This window comes from Muscardinus avellanarius, assembly GCF_963383645.1.
Source record: "Muscardinus avellanarius genome assembly, chromosome: 1".
Lineage (NCBI taxonomy): Eukaryota > Metazoa > Chordata > Mammalia > Rodentia > Gliridae > Muscardinus > Muscardinus avellanarius.
Window position 1 is genome coordinate 185,824,671 of NC_137786.1, and position 26,303 is coordinate 185,850,973.

General features: G+C 43.7%; 1 protein-coding gene across 1 annotated transcript in view; it reads left to right on the forward strand.

Moving 5' to 3' along the window:
* The window catches only part of ADM (adrenomedullin), a gene marked incomplete at both ends in the record, with an annotated part of 67,956 nt that extends 44,530 nt beyond the window's left edge, over positions 1 to 23,426 (forward strand). The window contains one exon of the mRNA XM_080690175.1: positions 23,293 to 23,426. Within this exon, the coding sequence (XP_080546301.1) occupies positions 23,293 to 23,426 (134 nt within the window). The remainder of the gene's footprint in view (positions 1 to 23,292) is intronic.
* Positions 23,427 to 26,303: the final 2,877 nt, after the last annotated feature.

Consider the following 26,303-nt stretch of genomic DNA (forward strand, 5'->3'; position numbering starts at 1 on the left):
CACTGCATGCACGCACGCATGCACACACACAGGCATGCGCGCTTGAGAGCCTCTTGACTAAGCGCTGATGTCATTTGTTTTTACCGAAACTACAACAGGCTTCTGAGTTAAGCATTTGCTCAGCTGGGCTTCGCCAAAGACGACAGGTGCTTTGTGTCACTGCCTGTTGACAATGGTCCGAGTCACGCTTTGTACTTCCAAGGCTGAGGCGTTCCAGGGCAGAATGATTGCGAGGGCAGCGAGTTACAGCAGAGTTCTGGGGGGCTGTGCCAGGTGCCCAGCAGGGCTCAGGGCTCCCCAGGTGTGTAGAGTTGGCGGAACAGAGGAAATGACAACCGGTTCAGGCTCCCGCTGTCCTTGGGCACGCAGCTTGCCATAGACATTTTCATCGGGATGGCCCTTTGGACTTCATTCTGGCAAATGTGATTTCTGTAGGTCCTTGTTTTTCTTTTCTACCAGATAGTGAAGCCCAGGAGGACTGGAGCTTTTGTCATACTCACTGTTGATGCCTGTGTGCAGCCCAGGGCCAGGCGCAGAGGTCACACTGGGGCAAACTTTGTGGGCTGCAAGAATCGGTGTGGCGGCCTCCCCCCAGCCCTCTCTCAGTGGGTTCTTCTCTACACCCTGTGTTTGGCACGGGTCCCTGCTCACTGCAGGTGTCTCCTAAGAGCCTCTGTCCCTGTGTTTCCTTCTCATCCTGGAAACGGAAGTTCGTTTTGAAAGCTGCTCCATTGTTTGTCCCGCTTAATCCCAAACTGAATGAGAACGATTTGTTTCAGGCTTGGCTGGTCTTCACAAGGCGTGTTTTTGTGATATACAACATTTCCTTTCAGATCAAGAGTGGTCTGGTACAGTAAATGAGAGCCAGAGTACTTAGTGTGGTCAGTGTGCTAACTTTCAGCCTTTCCACTTTCTAATTGTGTAATTCAGACAGACTATTGGATTTTATAGAACCGCATTCTCCTCTTTACATAAAGTGGGTGTAACAAGGTGAACTTGGCCAAGATTGGATCCAGAGATTTTTGAATCACTCAATAGAGATGGAGAAAGAACCATTCTTTATAATTCTTGTATAGTTTTGTGTCTCCTACAAGAGGAACTCTCTAGAAAAATGCCTCCTATGGGCCTTATGCAAATGTGCAAGTGTGAAAAAGATTTTTTTTCTCTGGCATAGGGAGGATCTGATACTCCAGCTCTGAGAACCTGAAACGCATGGTAAAATGTCATTATACTGGGCAGAATTGATCTTCCTAAAGGGTTCTTTTTGGAGCAGTGTAAGCGTGTATTTAGACAGCCGTCTGTCTATTTATTATTGCTTGCTCCTAGAAATTTCCTGGAGGATGGACCATTTTCTAACTAGCCAATCATAGACGCTTATGAGCTAGATGGTGGTGCTGGAAGACTGTGGAACCCTGGGAAGGAGGAGGAGAGCTTTGCTGGCTTTGCTGGGCTCAGGGTCACCTCGGCTTTTACTGTCACACAGGTGTTCTGTTGTTTGCTTGTTTGTTTTGCGATACTGGGGATGGAACCCAGGGGCATTCTATCTATGAGCTACACCTCCAGCCCTGTGTTTTTTAATTCTTTAGTTTTGAAACAGGTCTAAGTTTTAGAGGGCCTTACTAAGTAGCTGAGGCTGCCCATGAATCTGAGATCCTGCTGTCTCAGCCTCCCAAGTACTGAGATTATAAGTGTGCGCCACCACGCCAGGCTGTTTGTTTTTGATACTGGGGATTGAACCCAGGGCCATTCTACCTCTGAGCCATACCCCTAGACTCACCCACCCTCCCTTCCTTCCTTCCTTTCTTTCTTTCTTTCTTTCTTTCTTTCTTTCTTTCTTTCTTTCTTTCTTTCTTTCTTTCTTTCTGTTTTTGCAATACTGGGGATTGAACCCAGAGCCATTCTACCTCCAAGCTATACCTCCAGGCCTATATTTTTATCTTTTATTTTGAAAAAGGGTCTCACGAAGTTGCAGAAGGTCTCACTAAGTAGCTAAGGCTGGCTGTGAACCTGCGATCCTCCAGTCACATGCGCCACCATGCCCAGCTTTTTTTTTTTTTTTTTTTTGAGACAGGGTCTCTCTGGCTATATTGTGGAGGCTGGCGTCGAACCTGTGATCCTCCTGTCTCAGCCTCTCAAGTACTGGGATAACAGGCGTGCACCACCACGCCCGGCTCACACATGGTGTTTTGTGGCCAGATGTCCATTTTGATATCATTTACAAGTTGGAGGTGTCCATGCAATGGACACGCCAAGTCTCAGGCCACCTGGAATAGGATCAATCCTAAAACAGGAAATAAAGACTCAGAATCTGGGCCTTAGACTGGAGTGTGGGGAAGAACTGCCTCCTCTTTCTGAACTTCAAGGGTTTGGAGAATCAAGGACATTCCTACCGGGGGAAGGCAGGTTGGCCCTCGCTTCATGGCAGCCACAGAGAGGAATGTGGAGGTCAACCCGGGGCCTGGGGAATCAGAGAAAAAGTATTTGCTTAAAGTTTCTCTGTGTTGTAATTCTCTTTACTCTCCAAACCATTAGTAATGCCTCGTTAAAAGTTTCAACCTTGCCTGTGTTTTTACAGTGGGAAACACAAGAAGGGTCTGTATAGCTCGTGCTGGGGCAGAGCAGGGGGCCTAGGAAGTTGCACTCCGAGGGAATCAGGTGTTTGAACCTAGAAGTCCTCACATGGAGCACGACAGCTGGCAGGCATGGAAAGAGGAGGAGGAATGGCTGGCTGTGTAGGTGTTCCTCAGGGGAACTGATCAAATTTACATTTATTTTCTTCTTCTTCTTCTTCTTCTTCTTCTTCTTCTTCTTCTTCTTCTTCTTCTTCTTCTTCTTCTTCTTCTTCTTCTTTTCTCTCTCTCTCTCTCTCTCTCTCTCTCTCTCTCTCTCTCTCTCTCTCTCTTTCTCTCTCGGTGCTGGGGATTGAACCCAAGGCCATTATACCTCTGAGCTACATCACTAGTCTTTTTTATTTTTTACTTTGAAACAGGGTCTTCCTAAGTTGCTGAAGGCCTTGTTACATTGGTGAGGCTGGAGTTGAACCTGTGATCCTTCTTTCCTAGTCTCCCACGTACTAGGATTACAGGCATGTGCCACTAGCTGAGGTTTTTGCCATTATTGGAGTTGCCTTGGATACTAGAGTCAACTACTTTCAGCTATAAATAGTCAGGTTTCACTATAGCACTATAAATAGTGCTCTGATAGTCAGGTTTCACCAAATGTCGCTACTGTCATTCCTTGTAGAAGCTGAATTGGCTGATCTCTGAGATACCTTCCTGCTCAGAGGTTCCTGGAGTTTTTGGGGTGCTAGAAGCACCACTGGGGCCAGCGTGGTCTGAATGTCCCTCAGTTCCCATCCCCATCCCTCCTCACTCACTGGCGGGGAGCGTGGGGCAATGCTGGAATGTTCCAGCACATGCAGCCAGAGGAGTGTTGTAATTCATTAGGAGTCTTTCTTAAGTAGAGAGAATCTTGTACTGAGATAGTACATTCTTGGAAATGATGTTTCTGAGGTCTCCCTGATTGTGGAAAGGGAAACTCCCATTTATATTGTGACCCGATGAGGAATTGTTTGAGTATTTCTTAAAAGCAGAGGAGACATTAAAGGAAGGGCATAAACAAAACCTCAGCTGCAAAACGGCAAAACAATATACATCTCAAGCTGGACGTGGTGGCGCACACTGGTGATTCCAGCATTTGGGAGGCTGAGACAGGAGGATCGCGGTTCTCAGACAGCCTCAGCTACTTAGTGAGGTCCTTTGCAACTCAGTGAGACCCTGTTTCAAAATAAAGAATAAAAAATAGGGCTGGGGTGTAGCTCAAAGATAGAATGCCCCTGGGTTCCATTCCTAGTACTGCAAAAAACATAAAAAAAAAAAAAAAAAGAATATACATCTCTCTTGAAATTGACATGAGAAGATCAGGCCGTGCTATAAGACAAGGCCAGAAAGCCATGTGGCAGATTGTATTTTCCAAAGATGATAAAACAACATCTCTCCTTGCCTTGTGCTTTTCCTGTGATGACGATTTTTTTAAACTCTTCTTTTTTAAAAATATTTATTTAGTTTTTTGGTGGTACTGGGGTTACTGGAAGCCCTTCTACCTCCGGACTACACTCCCAGGCCTATATTTACATTTTTATTTGGAAACAGGGTCTCCTAAGCCAGCGCGCGCGGCTGGCTTCGAACCTGTGCGACAAGCGCGGGGATTACAAGTGTGCGCCACCATGCCCGGCTCTGTGATGACACTTTGACTCTTTTGAGAGATGGAATTTAGGACTGTTGTTATTATTAATATTACTATTATTATTTCTACTTATTTTGAGAGATAGGATTTATTGTTGTTGTTGTTGTTGTTGTTGTTGTTGTTGTTGTTGTTGTTATTTAGTACTAGGGATTGAACCCAGAGGCATTCTACCTTCCAGCTACACTCCAGCCCTTTTTTTTTTTTTTTACTATTTATTTATTTATTTATTTATTTATTTATTTATTTATTTTTGTGGTACTGGGGATGGAACCCAGGGGCCTTCTACCTCCAGGCTGCACTCCTAGACCTATTTTATTTTATTTGGAAACAGCATCTCTTAAACAAGCTCAGGCTGGCTTCGAACCTGCATGATCCCCCTGTCTCAGCTGCCCAAGCATGGGGATTACAAGCGTGTGCCACCACACCCAGCTTTTACTTTTTATTTTGAAACAAGATGTCCCTAAGTTGCTGAGCGTTTCACTAGGTTGTAGAGGCTGGCCTTGAACCTGTAATCCTTCCGTCTCAACTTCCCAAGTACTGGGATTATAGGTGTGTGTCACTGTGCTCAACTGAGAGATAGAATTTATATTGTATCTGGAAGCTAGGCAGGCTTGTGATTTTGGAGGAAAGTAATATGTGATTTTGGAGCCTTGTTTATAAAAGATAATATAGTTTCTGCCTATGTCTTGTGGGACACTCATTTTTGGAACCTGTATTAGGTATCTATCGCTATATTACAAATCACCTCAAAACTTAGCAGTTCAAAATAATATGCATTTATTATCCACCTCATAATTTCTCCAAGTCGGGAATTTAACCATGGCTTAGCTGGATCCTCTGATTCAGGAACTCTCACAAGATAATAAAGGTTTTAGTCAGAACCAATAGCTCATCAGATTTGAATGAAGAAGGATTCACTTCCAAGGTTACTTATGAAGTTTTGGGGCAGGATTCAAATCTTTAAAGGTTGTTGGACTGAGACCCCAGTTCATCACTGGCTATTAGCCAGGATAGCCCTCAATTCCTTGCTATGTGAGCCTCTTTAAGATGGTGGCTTGGAGAGAGAGGAGAGAGAGAGAGAGAGAGAGAGAGAGAGAGAGAGAGAGAGAGAGAGAGAGAGAGGTAGAAGTAGAAGTAGAAGTAGAAGTAGAAGTAGAAGTAGAAGTAGAAGTAGAAGTAGAAGTAGAAGTAGAAGAGGAGGAAGAACCAGGAGGAGGAGGAGGAGGAGGAGAAGGAGGAGGAGGAGGAGGAGGAGGAGGAGGAGGAGGAGGAGGAGAAGGAGGGAGGAGAGGGCATAATTTTTTTTAGTCTAATCTTAATTGTGGAAAAAATAGCCTACATTTCCCCATATTCTATTGGTTAGAAGTGAGTTGCTCAAGGGGATGAGATTACCCAGGGCCATGGATACCAGTATTAGGAATCACTGAGGATGACCTTAGAGGCTTCTTTCCACAGAACCTGACCATCATGTGATGAGAATGTCCAGACAGAGACACATTCCAACCAGATAGGGACATCAGACAGAAGTGGCAGAGCCTTCAGCTAATTTCAGCACCTGGCTGCTTGGAAACCTCAGCCTTTGAGCCTTCACAGGTGAGGCTCTAGACATGTGGATCAAATACAAGCGTTCTTTGTTAAGCCTGCTCTGAATCCCTGAGCCATATAACCCTGAAAATAGTAGTCTGGGGGTTGTTTGACACTATTAGGTAGTAATCAGAACCAGGCACATATCATGTCATTTTATTGCTTACCTGGCTGACCACATGAAATGTATGTATTTGGGTTGATATCACATTTCATTTCAGCCCAAAGTTTCCAGGCCTGAGAATACTTTGGAAGTCCGTACAGGATTGAAAAATCTTAAAACTTTAATAATTACTTTGCTATAGGCATGACTTTTTGACTCATCTACTAAAAGCGCTACTCCAGCTTGGGTGTCTTCTGTCACAGCCGATTGGAATATGCCTTTCATGGGCACAAGACAAATCCAGCTACCCCAGCCTCAGGACTGGGATTCAGTTGAGCTGTCATGGCCAAGAACACTCCTCTTCTCTTCTCTTCTCTTCTCTTCTCTTCTCTTCTCTTCTCTTCTCTTCTCTTCTCTTCTCTTCTCCCTCCTTCCCTCCCTCCCTCCTTCCTTCCTTCCTTTTTTGCAGTACTAAGGATGAAACTCAGGGCCTCATACATGTTGGGCAAGTACTCTACCACTGAGCCACATCCCCAGCTCTTTGTAGCTTTTATTTTGAGACAGAGTCCCACAAGGGCACATGCATTAGTCAGACAGTATGGTCTTTCATATTAGCTTCTTTTCTATTTTTTATTTTGTGGTACTGGGGATGGGACGCAGGGCCTTTCTACCTCTGGGCTATACTCCCAGTCCTATTTTATATTCTATTTGGAAACAGGGTCTCACTTAGTTGCTGAGAGCCTCACTCAGTAGCTGAGGCTGGCTTCGAACCTGTGTAATCTTCCTGTCTCAGTCTCCCAAGCACTGGGATTACAAGCGTGCACCACCAAGCCCAGCTTTGTATTAGCTTATTTTGAATAGGGCAATCATAGTGTTTGGTCTGACATGAATTATGCATCAGAATAATTCTGTATACTTTAGTTTATACAAGTGTATTAAGGTAGAAACATGCTTCAATTACCTTAATATCTGGCACTAAAATTCCTCTCTGGGAGGAAAGTGTCTTTGAAAACAAAGTTTGAAAAAGAAGAAGTAGGGATATAAGACCCCCACCCCAATATCCTTTCTGTATATTAAGAAAAGGAATTTATACCCAATATTGGAGAGATTAGGGGAAGAGGAAAGAACAGAAGATAAAGATGAGAGAAGGAGGAGAGAAGAGACAGAGGAGCGTGTGAGGGTTGAGGCTGTGATGTAGATATAGCTTTGGGATCAGTAGAGGAGACCATAGAGAGGGGCAGCCAACAATGCCTGAAGAGAACAGAATGTACAATAGGAATTTTTTTTTTCAGGTCTGGGGATGGAACCCAGGGGCATTCAACCTCTGAGCTACACCTCCTGCCCTATTTTTTATTCCTTATTTTGAAACTGGGTCTCACTGAGTTGCAGAGGGCCTCACTAAGTAGCTGAGGCTGTCCGCAAACCGCGATCCTCTGGTCTCAGCCTCCCGAATGCTGAGATTACAAGCATGCACCACCATGCCCGTCTGTACTATAGGAATTTTAAGGTCGTTTCTTGTAGCTGAGGGAATTCTTTCTGGTGCCCTCTTCCCTAACATTTTCAACAAAGTCTACTAAGTTCTTTTTGTGTTTTTTTTTTTCAGTACTGGATGAAACCCGGGGGTATTCTACCTCCGAGCTACACTCCCAGTCCTATTTTTTATTCTTTATTTTGAAACAGGGTCTCATTGAGTTGCAAAGGGCCTCACTAAGTAGTAACGGAGGCTGTCCTTGAACCAAGATCCTCCTGTCTTAGCCTCCCAAGTACTGGGATTATAAGAATGTTCTACCACATCCAGCTTTCTACTACTCGTATATATGTTTTTTTCTTCCAATGAAAGGTCTACTAAATTTTGTTCTTGAATTGATGTAGTGTAGAGATAATGTACTCCAAAAACATTGTTCTTGAGGGACCAGCCCAGGGGACTATATATGTTCTATGTGTCTATGGAAATCTTGAAGAAGGCTTTAGGTGTCCCCAGGTCTTGGTCATGTGTGTTTCGAGCAATGTCTACCTTGTCTTCATGATGCAGGGAAGTCTGAGCTGACATGTGGGCTGCCTGAGCGTCTAACATGTGTACGGTCCAGCCTGGTTCTTGGCTCCTGTCTCCTTCCTCAGTTTCTACCTTTTATTTTGCCTTGTCCTATAAATGTGGCCCTTTGCCCTGCACCTGTGTGTGCAGCCCTGCTCCAGGTCCCCAGAACATTCTGGAGTATGAGAAGCATTCAGCTAATTCTAGCCTGATGATCAGGGCTTTATAGAAAGCCAATCCTGTTGCTCATACTTTCCTGACCTCCTGACCTTGAAAAATGAGAGCTATCTTATTATCAAATCCTGGGGCCTTCTCTCCTTCTTCTTCCTGAAGGCTCCAGGGCTGGTTATTGGACATCTGTTTTAGAATCTCTTCCTAAATTTCTTCTCAGGTATTCTGTCTACTCATTTCCTTCTAGGAATGAGGAATCTTGAGCTCTAGGCCTAGATGCGTTGCATGCTAGCTATTTGACTTTTGCAAAGTCATGAGTACTCTCTGGCACTCAGATTTCTTACCTTTAAAACATTGTGATTAGCCAGGCATGGTGGCACACGCCTGTAATCCCAGTACCTGGGAGGCTGAGACAGGAGGATCACACAGGTTTGAAGCCAGCCTCAGCTACTTAGGCCCTCCACAACTTAATTGTTTCAAAATAAAGAATACACAATAGGGTTGGGGTGTAGCTCAGAGGTAGAATACTTCAGGTTCAATCCCCAGTACTGCAAAACAAACAAACAAACAAACAAACAAACAACCCCCCCAACCAAAAACACTGTAATTGTTAACTCAGCTGGCTTAGACATGAGTGGTATAGGCTTCACAGAAACATGACCCAGTCCTGGGGTTCAGTTGTCTTGCCAGGGGTTCTAAAGGTGTGGTGAATTTCTAGCCAGATTGTACGGGGGTTGTGACTGCAGTCTCCCTCCAGCGTTAGGGAGCACCCTGGAACAGACATAGATAGGCAGAGTCTTGGTTTTCAGTACTTAGTTTTCAGTGATTGAACACACAAACTCAGCCAATGACTGGGAGTTGAGCAGGGTCTAGCTGCCACAGGAGGAGATGCTGACCAGGGTAGAGAGAAACTCAGAGCCAACCAGAATCTAAGTCAAGAGGACCTGGATTCAGGACAAGAATCAGTTTCCAGGGAACATGGGAAAGTTGGACAGAGACTGAATCACCGTAACTGTCAGATTATGACTATGAGACCCTGAGGATTATTTCTCGCTTGCCAGTTTTCTGGGATAAAGGTAAGGTTATTAGTGGGCAACCAAATCAGGTGAGATTGGTGAAGCCCTTTCCTTTCTACACAAGGTAACACCAGATTGGTGCTAAACCTGCCTTTGGAGTGGGGTGGACACTGGGTCTCTCTGGGTGAAAGATTCTATTGTTCCATGAATAGTCTCAGACATGTCAGGAGGGGCGAGGGAACACCCCCGGCCAGTGAGCCACAGCACCCTTCACACTCTGCAGAGAAAATAGGCCAGTGGTCACCCACACCACGTGTGTGGGATCAGTCCTTGATCAGAACACAGCACATATAAGTGGAGTCCATGCCAGTGGGGCAGAGGCAAACCACAGTGCCTGATATGTAGTAGGCCCTCTGTAAACATTGGCTAAGTGAATGAAAGTTGAAAGTTGATTAAAATGAACAGGAAAAGCTAGTGTTTGGGAGAAGAGGTGGTGATCCTGGGAAACGGGCCTGTCCCTCATGTGATCCTTACCACTATCAAGTGAGCCTCAACCTTTCCCTTATAATGAGAAAACTAATTCTCAAAACACATTTTCAGATTATAAATTGCCAGCACTGGGGAGACATTCCTACCCTTGACCTAGTCATCTCACTCTTGGGATCCCATCATAAGGAAATCAGTCAACGAAAACAGAAAGCCGAGCGCACGATGGTATTTATGACAACAGTGTCTGAGGCGACAGAAAAATGCAAACAGCCCACGTGCCCACCAGCGAAGAACAGGCTGAGCACAGTCTGGTGCATCTACACAATGGAGTTTCCGAAGCCACTGAGATGACTGCTGGAAAGATTATGTGCCAAACATGGAAAATATGTAAGAGACAACTTAGTTTAAAAGAGAAGTGCATACACTGTCCGCATGTTATTAGTGCAAGCGTGTTGGGTGTTTTTCCTTATCTCAACTGATTAAGTTTTCCAAGTTTTTATCATTGTGGCTAAATTCCAAAAGAAATATAAAAGTTACTTCAGAATATTTAATTTTTCCCAGCCCTTCTCTAGTTTAAAGAGTGGTACACTGGGGCAAGTGGGGAAATTTACCAACTGCTGTGAACATGTATGTCACTATCACTATTTACTACATTAGGATGCGAGAGTATAAGACTATAATGCACCAATAAAAGTATAAAAATAAATAAAAATGAGACATATTGGAATTTGGGAGAGATAGGAGGAGCGGGGCTGCACAGTAGATGATTTTTTTTTTTTTTCGATACTGGGGATGGAACCCAGGGGCATTCTACCTCCGAGCTATATCCTCAGCCCTATTTTTTTTTTTTTATTCTTTATTTTGAAACTGGGTCTCACTGAGTTGCAAAGGGCCTCACTAAGTAGTAGCTGAGGCTGTTCATGAACCACAATCCTCCTGTCTCAGGCTTCTGAATCCTGGGATTAGAAGCTTGCATCCCCATGCCCGGCTTCTTGAGTTGTTTTTATTTACCATATAAGAAACAGAATAAAGCCAGCTGTGTTGTCGCACGCCGTAGCCCAATACCTGGGAGGCGGAAACAGGAGGATCGCAGATTTAAGGATCGCCTCAGCGATGTAGTGAGACGCTCAGCATCTAGCAAGCCCCGATTTCAAAAATAAAAAATGAAAGCCGGGTGTGGTGGTGCACGCTTGTAACTCCAGCATTTGGGAGGCTGAGACAGAAGGATCATGGTTTGTGGACAGCTTCAGCTACTTAGGCCCTTTGCAATTCAGTGAGACCCTGTTTCAAAATAAAGAATAAAAAAATAGGGTTGTAGGTATAGCTCAGAGGTAGAATGTGCCTCGGTTCCATCCCCAGTACAACACACACACACACACACACACACACACACACACACGAGAGAGAGAGAGAGAGAGAGAGAGAGAGAGAGAACACAGACGAGAGAGAGAGAGAGAGAGAGAACACAGACGAGAGAGAGAGAGAGAGAACACAGACGAGAGAGAGAGAGAGAGAGAGAGAGAGAGAGAGAGAGAGAGAACACAGACGAGAGAGAGAGAGAGAACACAGACGAGAGAGAGAGAGAGAGAGAGAGAGAACACAGACGAGAGAGAGAGAGAGAGAGAGAGAGAGAGAGAGAGAGAGAGAGAGAGAGAGAGAGATATGGACTGAATGGTTATCAAAGGAAAGCTCTAGGGACGTTTACAACAAAATGAAACTCAGTGACCAACAACCACAGACGTCCTGGGCATGTGTGTATGTGTGTGGGACACAGCACAGAGAAACAACAGGGCTGCTCGTGGAGCTGAGACGTTCTGAGGAAACATCAGGCATGATGAAAAGCCCGCAGGGTCCTTTGGAGAGCAGTAGTGAGGCAGGCATCGGTTCACTTCAGCCAGGGATGAGGACAAAGGGCTGTGGCGAGGCCTAGAGGCACCAGGCACCCAGGCTCTGGGAACACCAAGCTCAAGGCTGGCAGCCGGAGGTGTGCTGTTTGAAGACATCTCATGTCTAGGGAAACTTCTAGGAGAGAAATTGAAATTGACTAGGATAAAGACAAAAGCGAGCAGACAGGACAGGTCAGATCAAAGTGGAAAGAGAGAAAAGAATCAGGAAAAGAAAATATTTTTTGGAGGGTGGAGGTGGTCCTGGGATTTAACCCAGGGGAATGCTACCTCTCCTTAGATCCCCAGCCCTTTTTTATTTTTTATTTTTGAGACAAGGACTCATTAAGTTTCTGAGGGTCTTCCTAAGTTGCTGAGGCTGGCCTGTCTCAGCTTCCCAAGTACTGGGATTACAGATATGTGGTACCATGCCTTTTTTTTTTTTTTGAGACAGAGTCTCACTAAGTTGCCCAGGCTGGCCTGGAACTTGTAGTCGTCCTGCCTCAGCCTCCTGAATCACTGGGAGTATAGTCACCTGCTTAGAAAACGATTTGATCAACAACAGCAATAAAACTAAGACAAAACAAACAAAAACCACTCCAAACTCCAGCAGAAAAGCACCAAAGTCAACAATTTTATGAAGATTAGAAATAAGCAATATGATAATGTAGTTACAGACAGTGAAAACATCCATACCAGAGACCCTCTCAAGAGGAGATCAGTGTATCATGTAACGTTCCACTTTTTTTTTTTTGCTCCTGGAACCCAGGAGCACTGCACTTGTACTTAGAGCTGCACCCCAAGCCCTAGTGTTTAGTCTTTTTATTTTTGAAACTGGGTCTCAGTGAGTTGCGTCTACTTAGCCTCGCTAAGTAGCTGAGGCTGTCCGCGAGCCATGATCTTCCGGTCTCCGCCTCCGGAATGCTGGGATTTCAAAAGTCACCACCACCACCACCTCGCCTGGCAACATTCTACTTTAAACAAGAGGTTAGAGAACAACATAAAGTAGAATTAGAAAAATTTAGAAAGGAAACGGTAGATCAGAATTATTACAAAACTGGGCATGGTGGCACATGCCTGCGATCCTAGTACTTGGGATACTGAGATAGGAGGATCACAGGTTCGAGGCCAGACTCAACCACTCAGTAAGACCCTCTACAACTTGCAACTTAGTGAGACCCTGTCTCAGAATAAAGAATAAAAAGGGCTGGGAGTGTAGCTCAGAGGAAGAATGCCCCTGGGTTCAATCTTCAGTAACTCCTGCCTTTCCACAAAATACAAAGCTGGGTGTGGTGGCACATGCCTAGAATTCTAGTTCTTGGGAGGCTGAAACAGGAAGATCACACGTTTGAGGCCAGTACATAGTAATTTAGTTAGACCCTGTTTCAAAATAAGAAATGTAAAGGGCTGGTGGTGTAGCTCAAAGGTAGAATGCCTCTGGGTTTAATTCCCAGTAATACATACACATACTCACACACACACACACACACACACACACACACAAATTATTTTATAAACAAAAATGAATTGTAACAAAATGCGAGGGGAAAACAACTAATAATGAACCAAAAAGAAATTTAAAATAATATTTTAATTTTAAAATAATTTCAAACTTACAGAAAAGTTGTAAAGATTAGTACAGAGAGTATCTGTATAACCTTCATCTAGCTTACCTTAATGGTGTATTTATTTATTTATTGAAGATTTAAAGAAGTTTATTAGAAAGATAGAAATACAGAGGATAGGTACAGCTCCATACCAGACTGGCATGGAGGGGTGACTCTAATGAATACACCCATTAATGGTGTATTTAACAGACTAAGAAATTAACATGGATACACTATTGTTAATTAAACTGCAGACTCTATTTGAATTTCTTTTTATTTTTTCTTCTACCCCCGGGCTATACTCCCAGACCTATTTTATACTTATTTGGAAACAGGGTCTCACTAAGCTGCTGAGAGCCTCACTCAGTAGCTGAGGCTGGCTTCGAACATGTGCGATTCTCCTGTCTCAGCCTCCCAAGAGCTGGGATTATAAGCGTGTGCGACCACGCCTGGCGAATCTATTTGGATTTCACCAATTTTTTTTTTTTTCTTTTTGGTGGTACTGGGGATGGAACCCAGGGGCTTTCTACTTCTGGGCTACACTCCCAGACCTATTTTATATTTTATTTGGAAACAGGGTCTCACTTAGTTGCTGAGAGCCTCACCTCTTAGTGAGGCTGAGCCTGGCTTCGAACCTGCGTAATCCTTCTGTCTCAGCCTCCCAAGCACTGGGATTACAAGTGTGCGCCACCATGCCTGGCTTCACTTGCTTTTTAAAAAAATAATGTCCTCTTTCTGTTTTAGGTTCCAAATTTACTTACAGTTGGGAGGCAACAGTATACAAGTACTTAACAAAACAACATATACAAAGTCCTGCATCCTCCACATAACCAGTTATCAGAAGAAGCAAGAGAGTGTGACCCATAAGCTGAAGATAAATCAATAGAAGCAGACATAGAGAGGCTGAGACAGGAGGATCCGGGTTCGTGGACAGCCTCAGCTACTTAGTGAGGTCCTTTGCAACTCAGTGAGACCCTGTTTTAAAATTAAAAAAAAAAAAAAAGGGCTGGGCTGGGCTGGGCATGATAGCGCACATTGTAATCTCAGCATTTGGGAGGCTGAGACAGGAGGATCATGGTTTGAGGACAGTCTCAGCTACTTAGTGAGGCCCTTTGCCACTCAGTGAGACCCTGTTTCAAAATAAAGAATAAAAAATAGGGCTGAGGGTGTAGCTCAGAGGTAGAATGCCTCTGGGTTTCATCCTCAGTTCTGGAAAAAAAAATTGGGGTGGGAGTGTAGCTTGGAGGTAGAATGCCCCTGGGTTCCATCCTCAGTACCACAAAAAAAAAAAAAAAGGAAAATAAAAATGAAGCAGATGTAGATATTAAGGAAATGATGAAATTAGCAGAAAAGAACTTCAAAATAGTTATTATACATGAGTTATTTGTTTATATTATTTATACTGGTGATTGAACTGAGACATTCTATTATATCCCTGATCTATACCCCAGCCCTTTTTATTTTTAATTTTGAAATCGGATCTTGCTAAGTTGCTGAGGGACTTGCTGAATTGCTGTGGCTCAAACCTGTAATCTTCCTATCTCAGCCTCCCAAGTCCTAGGATTACACGTGTGCTCCAGTATGCTTGGTTTATAAATTTAAATAATACCATGAAACAACAGGGAAAAACATGACAGATAAAAACAAAATCAAAGTAAAACGGACATCATTTCAGAGTGAACAAATGCATAAGAACTAGCCAGGTGTAGTGGCGCATGCTGTAAGCCCTGCATTCGGGAGGCTGAGACAGGAGGAGGATCGCGGTTCGCGGACAGCCTCAGCTACTTAGTGAGGCCCTCTGCAATGCAGTGAGACCTTGTTTCAAAATAAAGAATTAAAAAATGGACTGAGGGTGTAGAATGCCCCTGGGTTCCATCCCTAGGACCACACACACAAAACAAAACAAAACAAAACAACAACAAAAAAAGAGATTAGTGAACATGAAAATAAAGCAATAGAAACTATTCAAACTGAAATACAGAGAAGGGGGCAAACTGAGAAAGAGGTTCAGAATATTTATACCTGTGGGACAAGAGGCATACTAGATGAATAACTTGTGTTTCATAGGGAGGTGGCAGAAGTAAAGGCAGAAACACTTCTGTATTTGAAAAAACTATGAGGAAGTTCAACAAACCCCAAGCAGGATAAGATAAATAGAAAGTCAACCATACCAAGGCTCAACAGAATCAAATTTCTGAGAGTCAATGACACAGAAAAAAAATCTGAAACTCAGCCAGAGAAAAAGAGGTACATTATGTACAGGGGAACGAAGATATGAATGACTACAAAAACAAGCCCTTATTTCTGACGTCTTTAAAGTATTAAAAGAAAAATCTGTCGACTTAGATTTTCCTACCAGAAACATGTCCTTTAAAAATGAAGGTGAGCCGGGCGTGGTGGCGCACGCTTGTAATCCCTGCACTTGGGAGGCTGAGACAGGAGGATCGCACAGGTTCGAAGCCAGCCTCAGCTACTTAGTGAGGCTCTCGGCAACTTAGTGAGACCCTGTTTCCAAATAAAGTATAAAATAGGTCTGGGAGTATAGCCCAGAGGTAGAAAGCCCCTGGGTTCCACCCCCAGTACCAAAAAAAAAAAAAAAAAAAAAAAAAAGAAGAAGGTGAAGAAGGTGTAACAAAGACTTTTCAAGTGTACAGGTATGTTGCTATCATTGTATACTCCAATACGATGTATAATTACAATGCACCAAATACAAATGTATGTTCATAAAACTTTTCAAATAAAACCTGAGAGAGCCGGGCGTGGTGGCGCAAGCTTGTAATCCCAGCATTTGGGAGGCTGAGACCGGAGGATCGCGGTTCGCGGACAGCCTCAGCTACTTAATGAGGCCCTCCGCAACTCAGTGAGACCCGGTTTCAAAATAAAGAATAAAAGAAATAGGGCAGGAGGTGTAGCTCGGAGGTGGAATCCCCTTGGGTTCCACCCCCAGACCCGCAAAAAACCAACCAACCAAACAAACAAAAAAACCTGAGAGAAACTGGGCATGGTGGCGCACGCTTGTAATCCCAGCATTTGGGAGGCTGAGACCGGAGGATCGCGGTTCGCGGACAGCCTCAGCTACTTAGTGAGGCCCTCTGCAACTCAGTGAAACCCAGTTTCAAAATAAGGAAAAATGAGGCTAGAGGCATAGCTTGGAGGTAGAATGCCCCTGCGTTCTATCCCCAGTACTGAAAAAAAAAATAGCTGAGAGAATTTTTGGACATCACCTGAACTACAGAAATGTTAAAGAAAATTGTGAACACTGAAGAAATATGATACCATACAAAAACCTGGAGCTACACAAAGAAATCAGAGTGGAGGTGCAGAGAACAATTTTTTTCATTTAATTTTAATTTTTTTTAGTGGTACTGGGGATGGAAGCCAAGGGCATTCTATCTCCAAGTTACACCCCCAGCCCTATTTTTCTTTATTTTGAAACAGGGTCTCACTGAGTTGCAAAGGGCCTCACTAAGTAGCTGAGGCTGTCCTCAAACCGCGATCCTCCTGTCTCAGCCTCCTAAATGCTGGGATTACAAGCGTGCACCACCACACCCTGCTTGAGTGGCTATATTAATATAAAACAGAGACTTGAGGACAAAAAATATTGCGAAGGATAATGAGGAATATTTTCCAGTGTTTAAAGGTCAGTTAATAAGGAAGATTTTAGATATGTGTACAACCACAACAGACCTTCAGAATGCATGAATTGAAACTGACAAATGTAAAAGGAGGAGCCGGGTGTGGTGATGCATGCCTGTGATCCCGTACTTGGGAGGCTGAGATAGGAGGACTGGGTTTGAGGTCAGCTTCAACTACTTAGTGAGACCCTGTTTCAAAAACTAAAAATAAAAATAAAAATAAAAAGGGCTGGGGGTGTAGTTCAGAGTTAGAATGCCCCCGAGTTCAATCCCCAGTACAAAAGAAGGGGAAAAAAAAGTAAAAGGAGAAAATCCACGATTATAACTGGTGATAGCAACAGTGCTTTATTAGTAATTGGTAGCTTTGAGAGGTGACCACTAGGAATAAACACCAGCTTCTGACTCACTGACATTATTTTTGTCGGTTTGTTTTTGCAGAACTGGGGGTTTGACTTACGGGTACTCTACCACTGAGCTCTATTCCCAGCCCTTGTTAAAAAAAAAAAAAATTAGAATTTCAAGACAGAGTTTTGCTGAGTTGCCCAGGTTGGCCTGGAACTTGGAATCCTGCGGCCTCAACCTCTGGGGTAGCTGGGATGACAGGCTCCATGCGACCCTAGCTGACAGCTAAGGAAGGTTAACAGCAACGCCAGAACACACTTTGTCTTCAAATGTGTGTGGAATCTTCACCAAGATAGAACACAAGTCTCGGTGCATTTAAAATAATTTAAATCACATAGAGTATGTTCTCTAAAAATGAACTAAGTTGAAAATAGCAAAAAGAGAATCCACACACATTTGGAAATTAATGATTCTTCTAAATAATCCATGGGTCAAAAAAGAAAAATTATTCTTTAAACTGAATAGTAATAAAAATGCAAAAAGTCAGAATGGGCCTTATGTAGCTAGAGTAGTGTTTCCAAATACATTTTAGTTTTAAATGTTTATATTAGAAAAGGAGGATCTATTTCCCCTCCATTATCTGGAGTCCCACTGGTATCCTTTGTGTTTCCTAGTTTGGGCATATTAGAGGAGAGGAGAAATACCAGCAAAGTTTGAATAAAAAGATAGGAGAGGAGGAAGGCTGATCTTGATTAATGAGGGTCTACATCTGAACGTGTGTAAAATTATGAATAAGACACGGTTAACCTGGACAACCATTGGTGGGAGGGGGGAAGGGAAAACGGGGGCGGGGAGGAGAGGGCACCAAATATAGTTTAAATGTATACCATTTATGTTCAATAAAAAAAATTGTTAAAAGAAAAAAAGAAAAAGAAAAGGAGGATCTAAAAAAAATCAGCGATGTAAGCTTCCACCTTTAAAACAACTAGAAAAAACAAGATAAGTAGATGAAAGGACGTATTTAAGAGTGAAAACCAGTGAAACAGAACGCAGAGAAATAACGAAGTCAATAGAAATGAAAGCTCCTCCCCCTGCATGGTACGGGGAACTGAACCCGGGCACTCTACCACTGAGCTACATCCCCAGCCCTTTGTTAATTTTTACTTTGAGATAGGATTTTGCTAAGTTGTCCAGCTGGCCTTGAGTTTGCAATCCTCCGGCCTTAGCCTGTTTTTTTTTTTTTTTAAGGTTACTAAAATTGATAAGCCTCTAATCAGACTAATGAGATAGAGAGAGCGTGAGAGAGTGAGAGAGGGGCAGGAGGGCATTAGGAATGAAAGAGGGGACATCATAATAGATCTTACAGATATTTTTTTTTTTGTGTGTGTGGTACTGGGAATGGAACCTGGGGGAATTCTACCTCTGAGCTACACCCCAGGCCCTATTTTTTATTCTTTATTTTGAAACCGGGTCTCACTAAGTTGCAAAGGGCCTCACTGAGTAGCTGAGACTGTTCGCGAACCAGCATCCTCCTGTCTCAGCCTCTCAAATGCTGGGGTTACAAGTGTGCGCCACCATACCTGGAGATCTTACAGAAAAATTTAAAAAGAGGATATTATGAACAACTTTAAGCTTAATGGGTAAATTCTATCGTGCATTATAATAGAATATTACCAATTCTACAAACTCACTTTAAAAATAGAGGTAGAAGCTGGATGTCATGGCTCATACCTGTAATCCTAGGACTTGGGAGGCCGAGACCGGAGGATCAGAGGTTTGAGGTCAGCCTTAGCAGCTTAGTGAGGCCCTCAGCAACTCAGAGAAATCCTGTTTCAAAATAAAAATAAAACAAAATAGGGGTGGGGGAGTAGCTCAAAAGTAGAATGCCCCTGAGTTCATTTCTTTGTAATACACACACACACACACACACACACGGAAAAAAAATAGGGCAGTAACTGGGCATGGTGGTTCAGGCCTATAATTCCAGTACTTGGGAGACTGAGACAGAAGAATGAAAGGTTCTTATTCCAGCACAGTAATTTAGCTAGGTGCTGTTTCAAAACAAAAAAAAATCATGAAAGAGCTGGGGATGTAGCTTAGAGGTAGGAAGTCCCTGGGTTCAATAACTAGCACCACACACACAAGAAAAAAAAAAAAAAGGAGGAGGAGTTGGGTGTGTGCACCTTTTTTTGTAATATTTTTAGCTGGTTGTGGTCAGAACAATGCTGACCTCCTAAAACAAATTGGGTGACATTCCTCCTCCTCTTTTTTAAAATTTTTATTTTGGTGGTACTGGGGATGAAACCCTTCTACCTCCAGGCTACACTCCAGGCCTATTTTGTATATTTTATTTGGAAATGGGGTCTCTTAAACTAGCGCGGCTGGCTTTGAACCTGCAGGATCCTCCTGTCTCCGCCTCCCAAGCGTGGGGATTACAAGCGTGCGCCATCATGCCCGGCTATTCCTCCTGTTTTTGTTTTTGTTTTTGTCCGTATGGGCGACTGAACTCATAGGCGCTCTACCACTGAGCTACATCCTTAGCCTTTTATATTTTTTTTTATTTTGAGACATAATCTCACTAAGGTGGTGAGGCTGACCTTAAACTTTCAATCCTCCTGCCTCAGCCTCCCAAGTACTGGAATTACAACTGCGTGTGCCACCACGCCTGGCTCTCCATTGACCTCTGATATTTCCTTCGTCATGTATTAAGTTACTAATCTATGCGTTTGTCAAGAACTTTGGTCAGTATTAGTGCTCCATTATGTTTAGTCATAGTTTTAAAATAAATTTTGTATCCGGCAAAGCAAATGATCCCCAAACTTCTGCAAACATTTTTGCAGCTCTTATTTCTTAAAACTGAATGCATTTGTTATCAGACAATATATTTATTTGGCTGAAAACTCGTATCATAGAACAGAATATACAGACATAATAAATGTTACTAGTTTTTAAAATTTTTTCCATAGATGTTTTATGCATAAACAAGTAGATATGCAAATGAATAACATATCACGCATGTATGTATCTAAATGGTAGCGCACTCCTTTCTCTCATTCCTCTGAGACAGGACCTTGCTGTGTTGTCCAGAATGGCCTTGAATTCCTGAGCTCAGGGACCCTCCTGCCTCGGTCTCCCAAGTAGAATAGAGACGTGAGCCGCCACACTGCGCCACACAGCCTCATGGAGGTTTCTTCTCCACTTAATATTGCATCTCAGGGCTCATTCTATATCCGTACATACGAAGCATTCTCATTTTTTTGGCGACTGCATCATATCCATTGAATGGATATGATGATTTATTGAACAATTTTCTCTTGATCATTATTTGGGTCATTTCTATTTTCTCCTGCAATAAAATAAAAAAAGTAACATTGTACATAACACTTTTTTTGGGTACTTGAGATTGAACCCAGAGGCATTCCACTTCTGAACTATACACCACAGCCCTTTCTTTTTTCTTTTTTCTTTTTCCATACTGGGGATGGAACCCAGGGGCATTCTACTTTCAAGCTACACCCCCAGCCCTATTTTTTATTCTTTATTTTTGAAACAGGGTCTCACTGAGTTGCAAAGAGCCTCACTAAGTAGCTGAGGCTGCCACGGGATTCTCCTGTCCCAGCCTCCCGAATGCTGGAATTACAAACGTGTGCCACCACGCCTGCCATCACCACAACCCTTTTTATTTTTTATTTCGAAATAGGGTCTCAGTAAATTGCCGAGACTGGCTTCCTTCAAATCTGCAATCCTCCTGTCTCAGCCTCCCAAGTAATAGGTTTTTAGACATGAACCACCACACCTGGCTTACATACACTTTTTAAACATACATTCAAAAAATATCTGTAGGATATCCTTATATGTTATAATGATTATTGTATATATTCATTATATATGTTAATGCCTAAAAGAGGAAGTACTAGACTAAAATGTGTGTGCATTTGTAATTTTTAAATATTGCCAAATTGATCCCCATAGATCCTACAGATCAATTACAATACTATAAGAAATATGTGTAAATATATATACCTTTCTTCCCCAGTTTCTAACACAGCTCTCCTGAAACCCTTGAAAATTCCCAAGTGATGGAGGAACTAGGAGTTTCTTATATTCTAGAAATGACTCTTGGTGGCTCTTGACCAGGAATCTGTCACCAGAAAGATCAAGCCATGATTAGAAGCTCGGAACTTTGATTCCCCACACCCTCTCCCCCAGGAAGGGAAAAGGAGCTGGAGCTGGAGGTGATGGTGCATCGCGCTTACGTGAGGAAGCCTTCACCACGGTTCCTACAGGACAGGGCTTGTAGGGCTTCTGGGTGGGTGAGCACATCTGTGTGCTTAGAGGGTGGCGCCCCCACCTCCACAGGGACGGAAGCACCTGTGCTCCACCTGCTTCCCGACCTCACCCTGGGCCCTCTTCATCTGTCTCTTTAGAATATCCTTTATTGTACATAACTTAGTACATGCAAGTCTTCCCTTGAGTTCTGTGAGCCAGGTTCAATTATCGAACATGAGAGGGGGGTGGGTGGGAACCATCACTGTGTAGCCAAGGCAGACAGAAGCGTGGGTAACCTGGGGGCCACAACTTGCACGTGATGTCTGAAGTGGAGGGTCATCTTGTGAGGCTGAGCCCTTAACCTAAAGGGTCAACTAACTCGTGACAATGACCCTCAGAACTGAGTTAAATTAGCCGGGTGTGATGGCGCAAGCCTGTAATTCCAGTACTCGGGTGGCTGAGACGGGAGGATCGCATTCTGAGTCTCAGCAACATAGTGAGACCGTCAGCAACCTAGCGAGATCCTATTTCCAAACAAAAAATAAAAAGGGGCTGGGGTGTAGCTTGAAGATAAAATGCCCCCATGTTTAATCCTCAGAACCACAAAATAAATAAATAATAAATATATAAATCAAAATTTTGTATAGCTCAGAGATAGAATACTCCTGGATTCAATCTCTGGTACCAAAAAAGAAAAAAAAAAAAAAGAAAAAAGAAAAAAGGATTGAGTTAAATTATAAAACACCCAGTTGGTATCTGTAGAGAATTATTATGGGAGTGTAGAGAAGAAACAGTTTGTTTTTCCTATATAAATACTACCTGCAATCTATGAGACTGCCTGCTTACGCACACACTTATCAATGTCATGTTTTCAAACATTTTGATCATTAACATTCAAGGTGGTAAAATAACTTATATTGCCAATTGCTTTAATTCATACTTCTTTTATTATTAGTAACATTTAGCCCTTTTTAATTATTATTTTATTTCTGGAATTATTATTATTTTATCTTGGAATTTTAATATAGCATTGATAAGTAAGGCATAAGATTAATAAATAATGATAATTTTGTCTTAATATATTAATATTTTATGCCTTGTTTTCTTGCACTGGCCTTAACTTCTAGAACAAAATATTAAATAATAATAAGCTAGCAAATATAAGTATTTTCTTGAGTTTTATAAGCCACCCATTTTGGTTATACTTTGAATTAAGCAATCTAGAATCTTTTGATTTTAAGTAAGATATTGCTTCTCTTTATTATGTTAAGAGGTTAGCCGAGTCTTCCTATATTTTAAAAGTTAAAAAATAAAAAGGGCCAGGCATGATGGTACATGCTTATAATGCATGCTAGTACTTTGGAGGCTGAGATAGGAGGATCAAAGGTTTAAGGATAGCCTCAGCGAGTAGTGAGACACTCATCAACCTAGTGAGACTCTTTCAAAAACTAAAGATAAAATAGGGTTGGGATTGTAGATTGAAAGTAAAAATCCCTGGGTTCAATCCCCAGTACCACACACACACACACCCGTGTTAAAAACTGCTGACAAAAATGGATGTGAATTTGAAGCTAATAGGTTTGAGTGATTTATATCTTCTTAAAGGCGAACCGTATACCTTCAATATCTTTCCTAATGGCATATCCTCCTTACATTGCTAGCATAAGCCCTGCTTCACAATCATGGATACTCTTTTTTTTTTTTAACACACTTTAATTTAGTTTATTAATGTTTCGATTTTTTTCCTGTTCTCATTCAGAAGCGACACTGGTCTGCTGCTTCTTGTGTATGTGCTGTTCTTGACAGATGTTGTTATCAGGGTTCCGATGAGCTCATAAATGCACCGCGCAGCGTTTCTTTGCTCTCTTGCCCACATTCCTCTCGGCTCTCCTGGCTTGTGTTCCGACCTGCTCCAGGACCTTCCGTGACCTCCAGCGAGTTCCTGGCCGTCCCCTTGCCCTCGGTGCTGCTGTCTCTGGCATCTCTCCGTTTCTGCTCCGCTCTGACTCCCCACTTTGCCCAGCATCACTTCAACCTGCACTGGCCTTAGTGTGAACCCGGGGAGGGGATTTCCTTGGCAGCTGGAGCCCCCCCCCCCACTTCCTGCAGACGTCCTCCAGCTGGTCCCGCTCCCTTCTGGGCTTCGGCCTTGGGCTCTCTGCTACACTCGCCTGCCCTCTGGCTACCAGTCTGTTCTGCTATGGCGTCCTAAAGCCAGAGGCACCAAGAATGGGCCTTGAAGACTTAAGAGTTGCCAAAAGTAACTGGTCTGAGCCAGCATGGCGGCGTAGCCCCGTGATCCTTGGGACTTGTGAGGCTGAGACAGGAGGATCACAGCAACTTAGCGAGGTTCCCAGCAACTTGGTGAGCCCTTATTTCAAGTTAAATATAAAAAATAAGGCTGGGAGAGTAGCTCAGAGGTAGACTGTCCCTGGGTTCAATCCTCAGACACACACACACACACACAGACAGACACACACACAGACACACACACACACACACACACACACACACACACACACACACACACAATGGTTGCTACGATGAAGATGGCGTGGGATAGAGCTGACCCAAAGCCTGGACACTGCCTTTAGGGGGAAGCATGAATCACACCAAGTTTACTGAAGGCATCTCTTTGAAGGCCTTGGGATGGCCTCATGGGCAGCTCTGAGAGCCTCAGGATGGGAAGGGGATGCTATCCAGTCAGGACCTTTGTCCAACTTGCTGCTTCTCTGTCCCTTCCTGCTACCTGAGATGATTGGAATGTCTGCTTTTCTCAGCTGTCAGGGTGAGGGAAACCAGACTGAGAGGCCCGACAGTGCAGTGAACTGTCTGGTCAAGGCTGACCCTTGTCTTGTGTCCCCTAATGCCATCTGAGGCCACGGGCCCAGAGAGGCACTTTTCTTATTGTTTGCCACCATTATTTATTTATTTATTTATTTATTTATTTATTTATTTATTTAGCAGGACTAGGGATGAAACCCAGGGGCATTCTACCTCTTAGCTACACCCCCAGCCCTATTTTTAATTCTTTATTTTGAAACAGAGTCTCACTAAGTTGTGGAGGAGGGCCTCACTGAGTAGCTGAGGCTGGCCACAAGCCTGCGATCCTCCTGTCTCAGCCTCCCAAGTACTGGGATTACAAGCGTGCGCCACCACATCTGGCTCATTTGCCACCATTTAATATCACATAGCTGTTAAGAGCATGGCATCCAGCATCAGGTGGATTGCTTTTGTTTTGTTTTGTGGCATTAGGGTACTCAACCACTGAGTTTAATCTCCAGCCCTTCTAAAAAATGTCCTGTTAAGCCGGTTGTGGTGGCGCACACTTGTAATCCCAGCATTTGGGAGGCTGAGACAGCATGATCGTGATTGGCAGACAGCCTCAGCTACTTAGTGAGGCCCTTTGCAACTCAGTGAGACCCTGTTTCAAAATAAAGGATAAAAAATAGAGCTGGGGGTGTAGCTCGGAGGTAGAATGCCCTGGGTTTCATTCTTAGTACCAGAAAAAAATGTGCGGTTATGAAAAAGGGCCTCACTAAGTTGTTGAGGCTAGCCTTGTACCTGTGATACACCTGTTTCAGCCTACCAACTACTGGGATTATAGGCCACTATACCTAGCTAGATTTAAAAAAAATATTTATTTATTTATTTTTGTGGTACTAGGGGTGAAACCCAGGGGCTTTTCTACATCTGGGCTATACTTTCAGACCTATTTTATACTTTATTTGGAAATAGGGTCTCACTAAGTTGCTGAGAGCCTCACTATGTAGCTGAGGCTGGCTTTGAACCTGTGCGATCCTCTTGTCTCAGCCTCCCAAGCGCGAGGATTACAGCATGTGCCACTACGCCCAGCTTTAGATTTGGGTTTGAATCATGGGTATTCTACTTCCTAGCTGTGTGACTTTGGGCAAGTGGCTTAGCACCCCTAGCTTGGGGGATGGGGAGCAAGAGGCTGGCGTCAGGCTGCATTGGCTCTACTGGTGACCCTGGCTAGTTCCTAACCTAAGCAAGCCAAATACTGAGATTGACCAACAACTAGAGCAGCTGTAACCTAAGCTGAGCATGAGTACATGAATAAAAGCATGAGGTCACCTGGAGTCTACAGAGAGACAGGACAGAGTGTTACAACGTGTCACTTCCAGATCTCTCCAAAGGTCTCCTGGGGGATGGCATCTTTGGCCTGCACTGAGTGGGCTGGACCAGCTAGTGTGGGTGAGATCTTGAGATTCCCAGGAGATTAGCTTCTGGCCTAGAGGGAGGGAAGTGGGGCCAGGGACCTGCTCAGGCTGAAATCTGTCTACTAAGAACTATGTCAGGTAGGGCAAGAGGTGTATCTGTCTCTGGGAAGTGGCTTGGGGGCTGCCCCCAGGGTCCAAGGGCTGGGGCCACACTTTGGAAGATAAAATTGAGTGGTCCTGTGACCTGGAGTCTAGGCATTCTTCCTCTGGATCAAAGGCTGGGTGAGGGAGGTGAAGGGGGAGGTCAGAGAATGCCCGGAGCCTCTCAGAGGCCCCAGCAGTGTGCACTTCCTTGGACGGCCCTGTGAGGCCATGAAGGACCTGAGCCGGGGGTGAGGGAGTAACTGGCAAAGGGCCTCTTGGATCACAGTCCTGGAAAAGTCTCATTCTGCCTTGGGATCTATCCCCCGGGATCCAGCTCTAGTGCCTTCCCTGCCTTTCTCTCTGAAAAGTTTGTTCCTCTTAGACCTTGAGGAATCATGCGTGCTGTTTGCCAAACATTTCCAGTTTGCTCCTCTTCCAGGCATGTGAAGGGATTACGCTTCCTGGCTCTCTGTGGCTGGCTAGAGCCAGAGTGACCATTTATGGACAATGGACTGTGCCCGGAGGGACAGGCACCACCCCTGGGCCAGAGCGTTTCATTGCCAGTGTGAGATCCTCCCTCCAGGGCTCTCCTGCCAATGGGG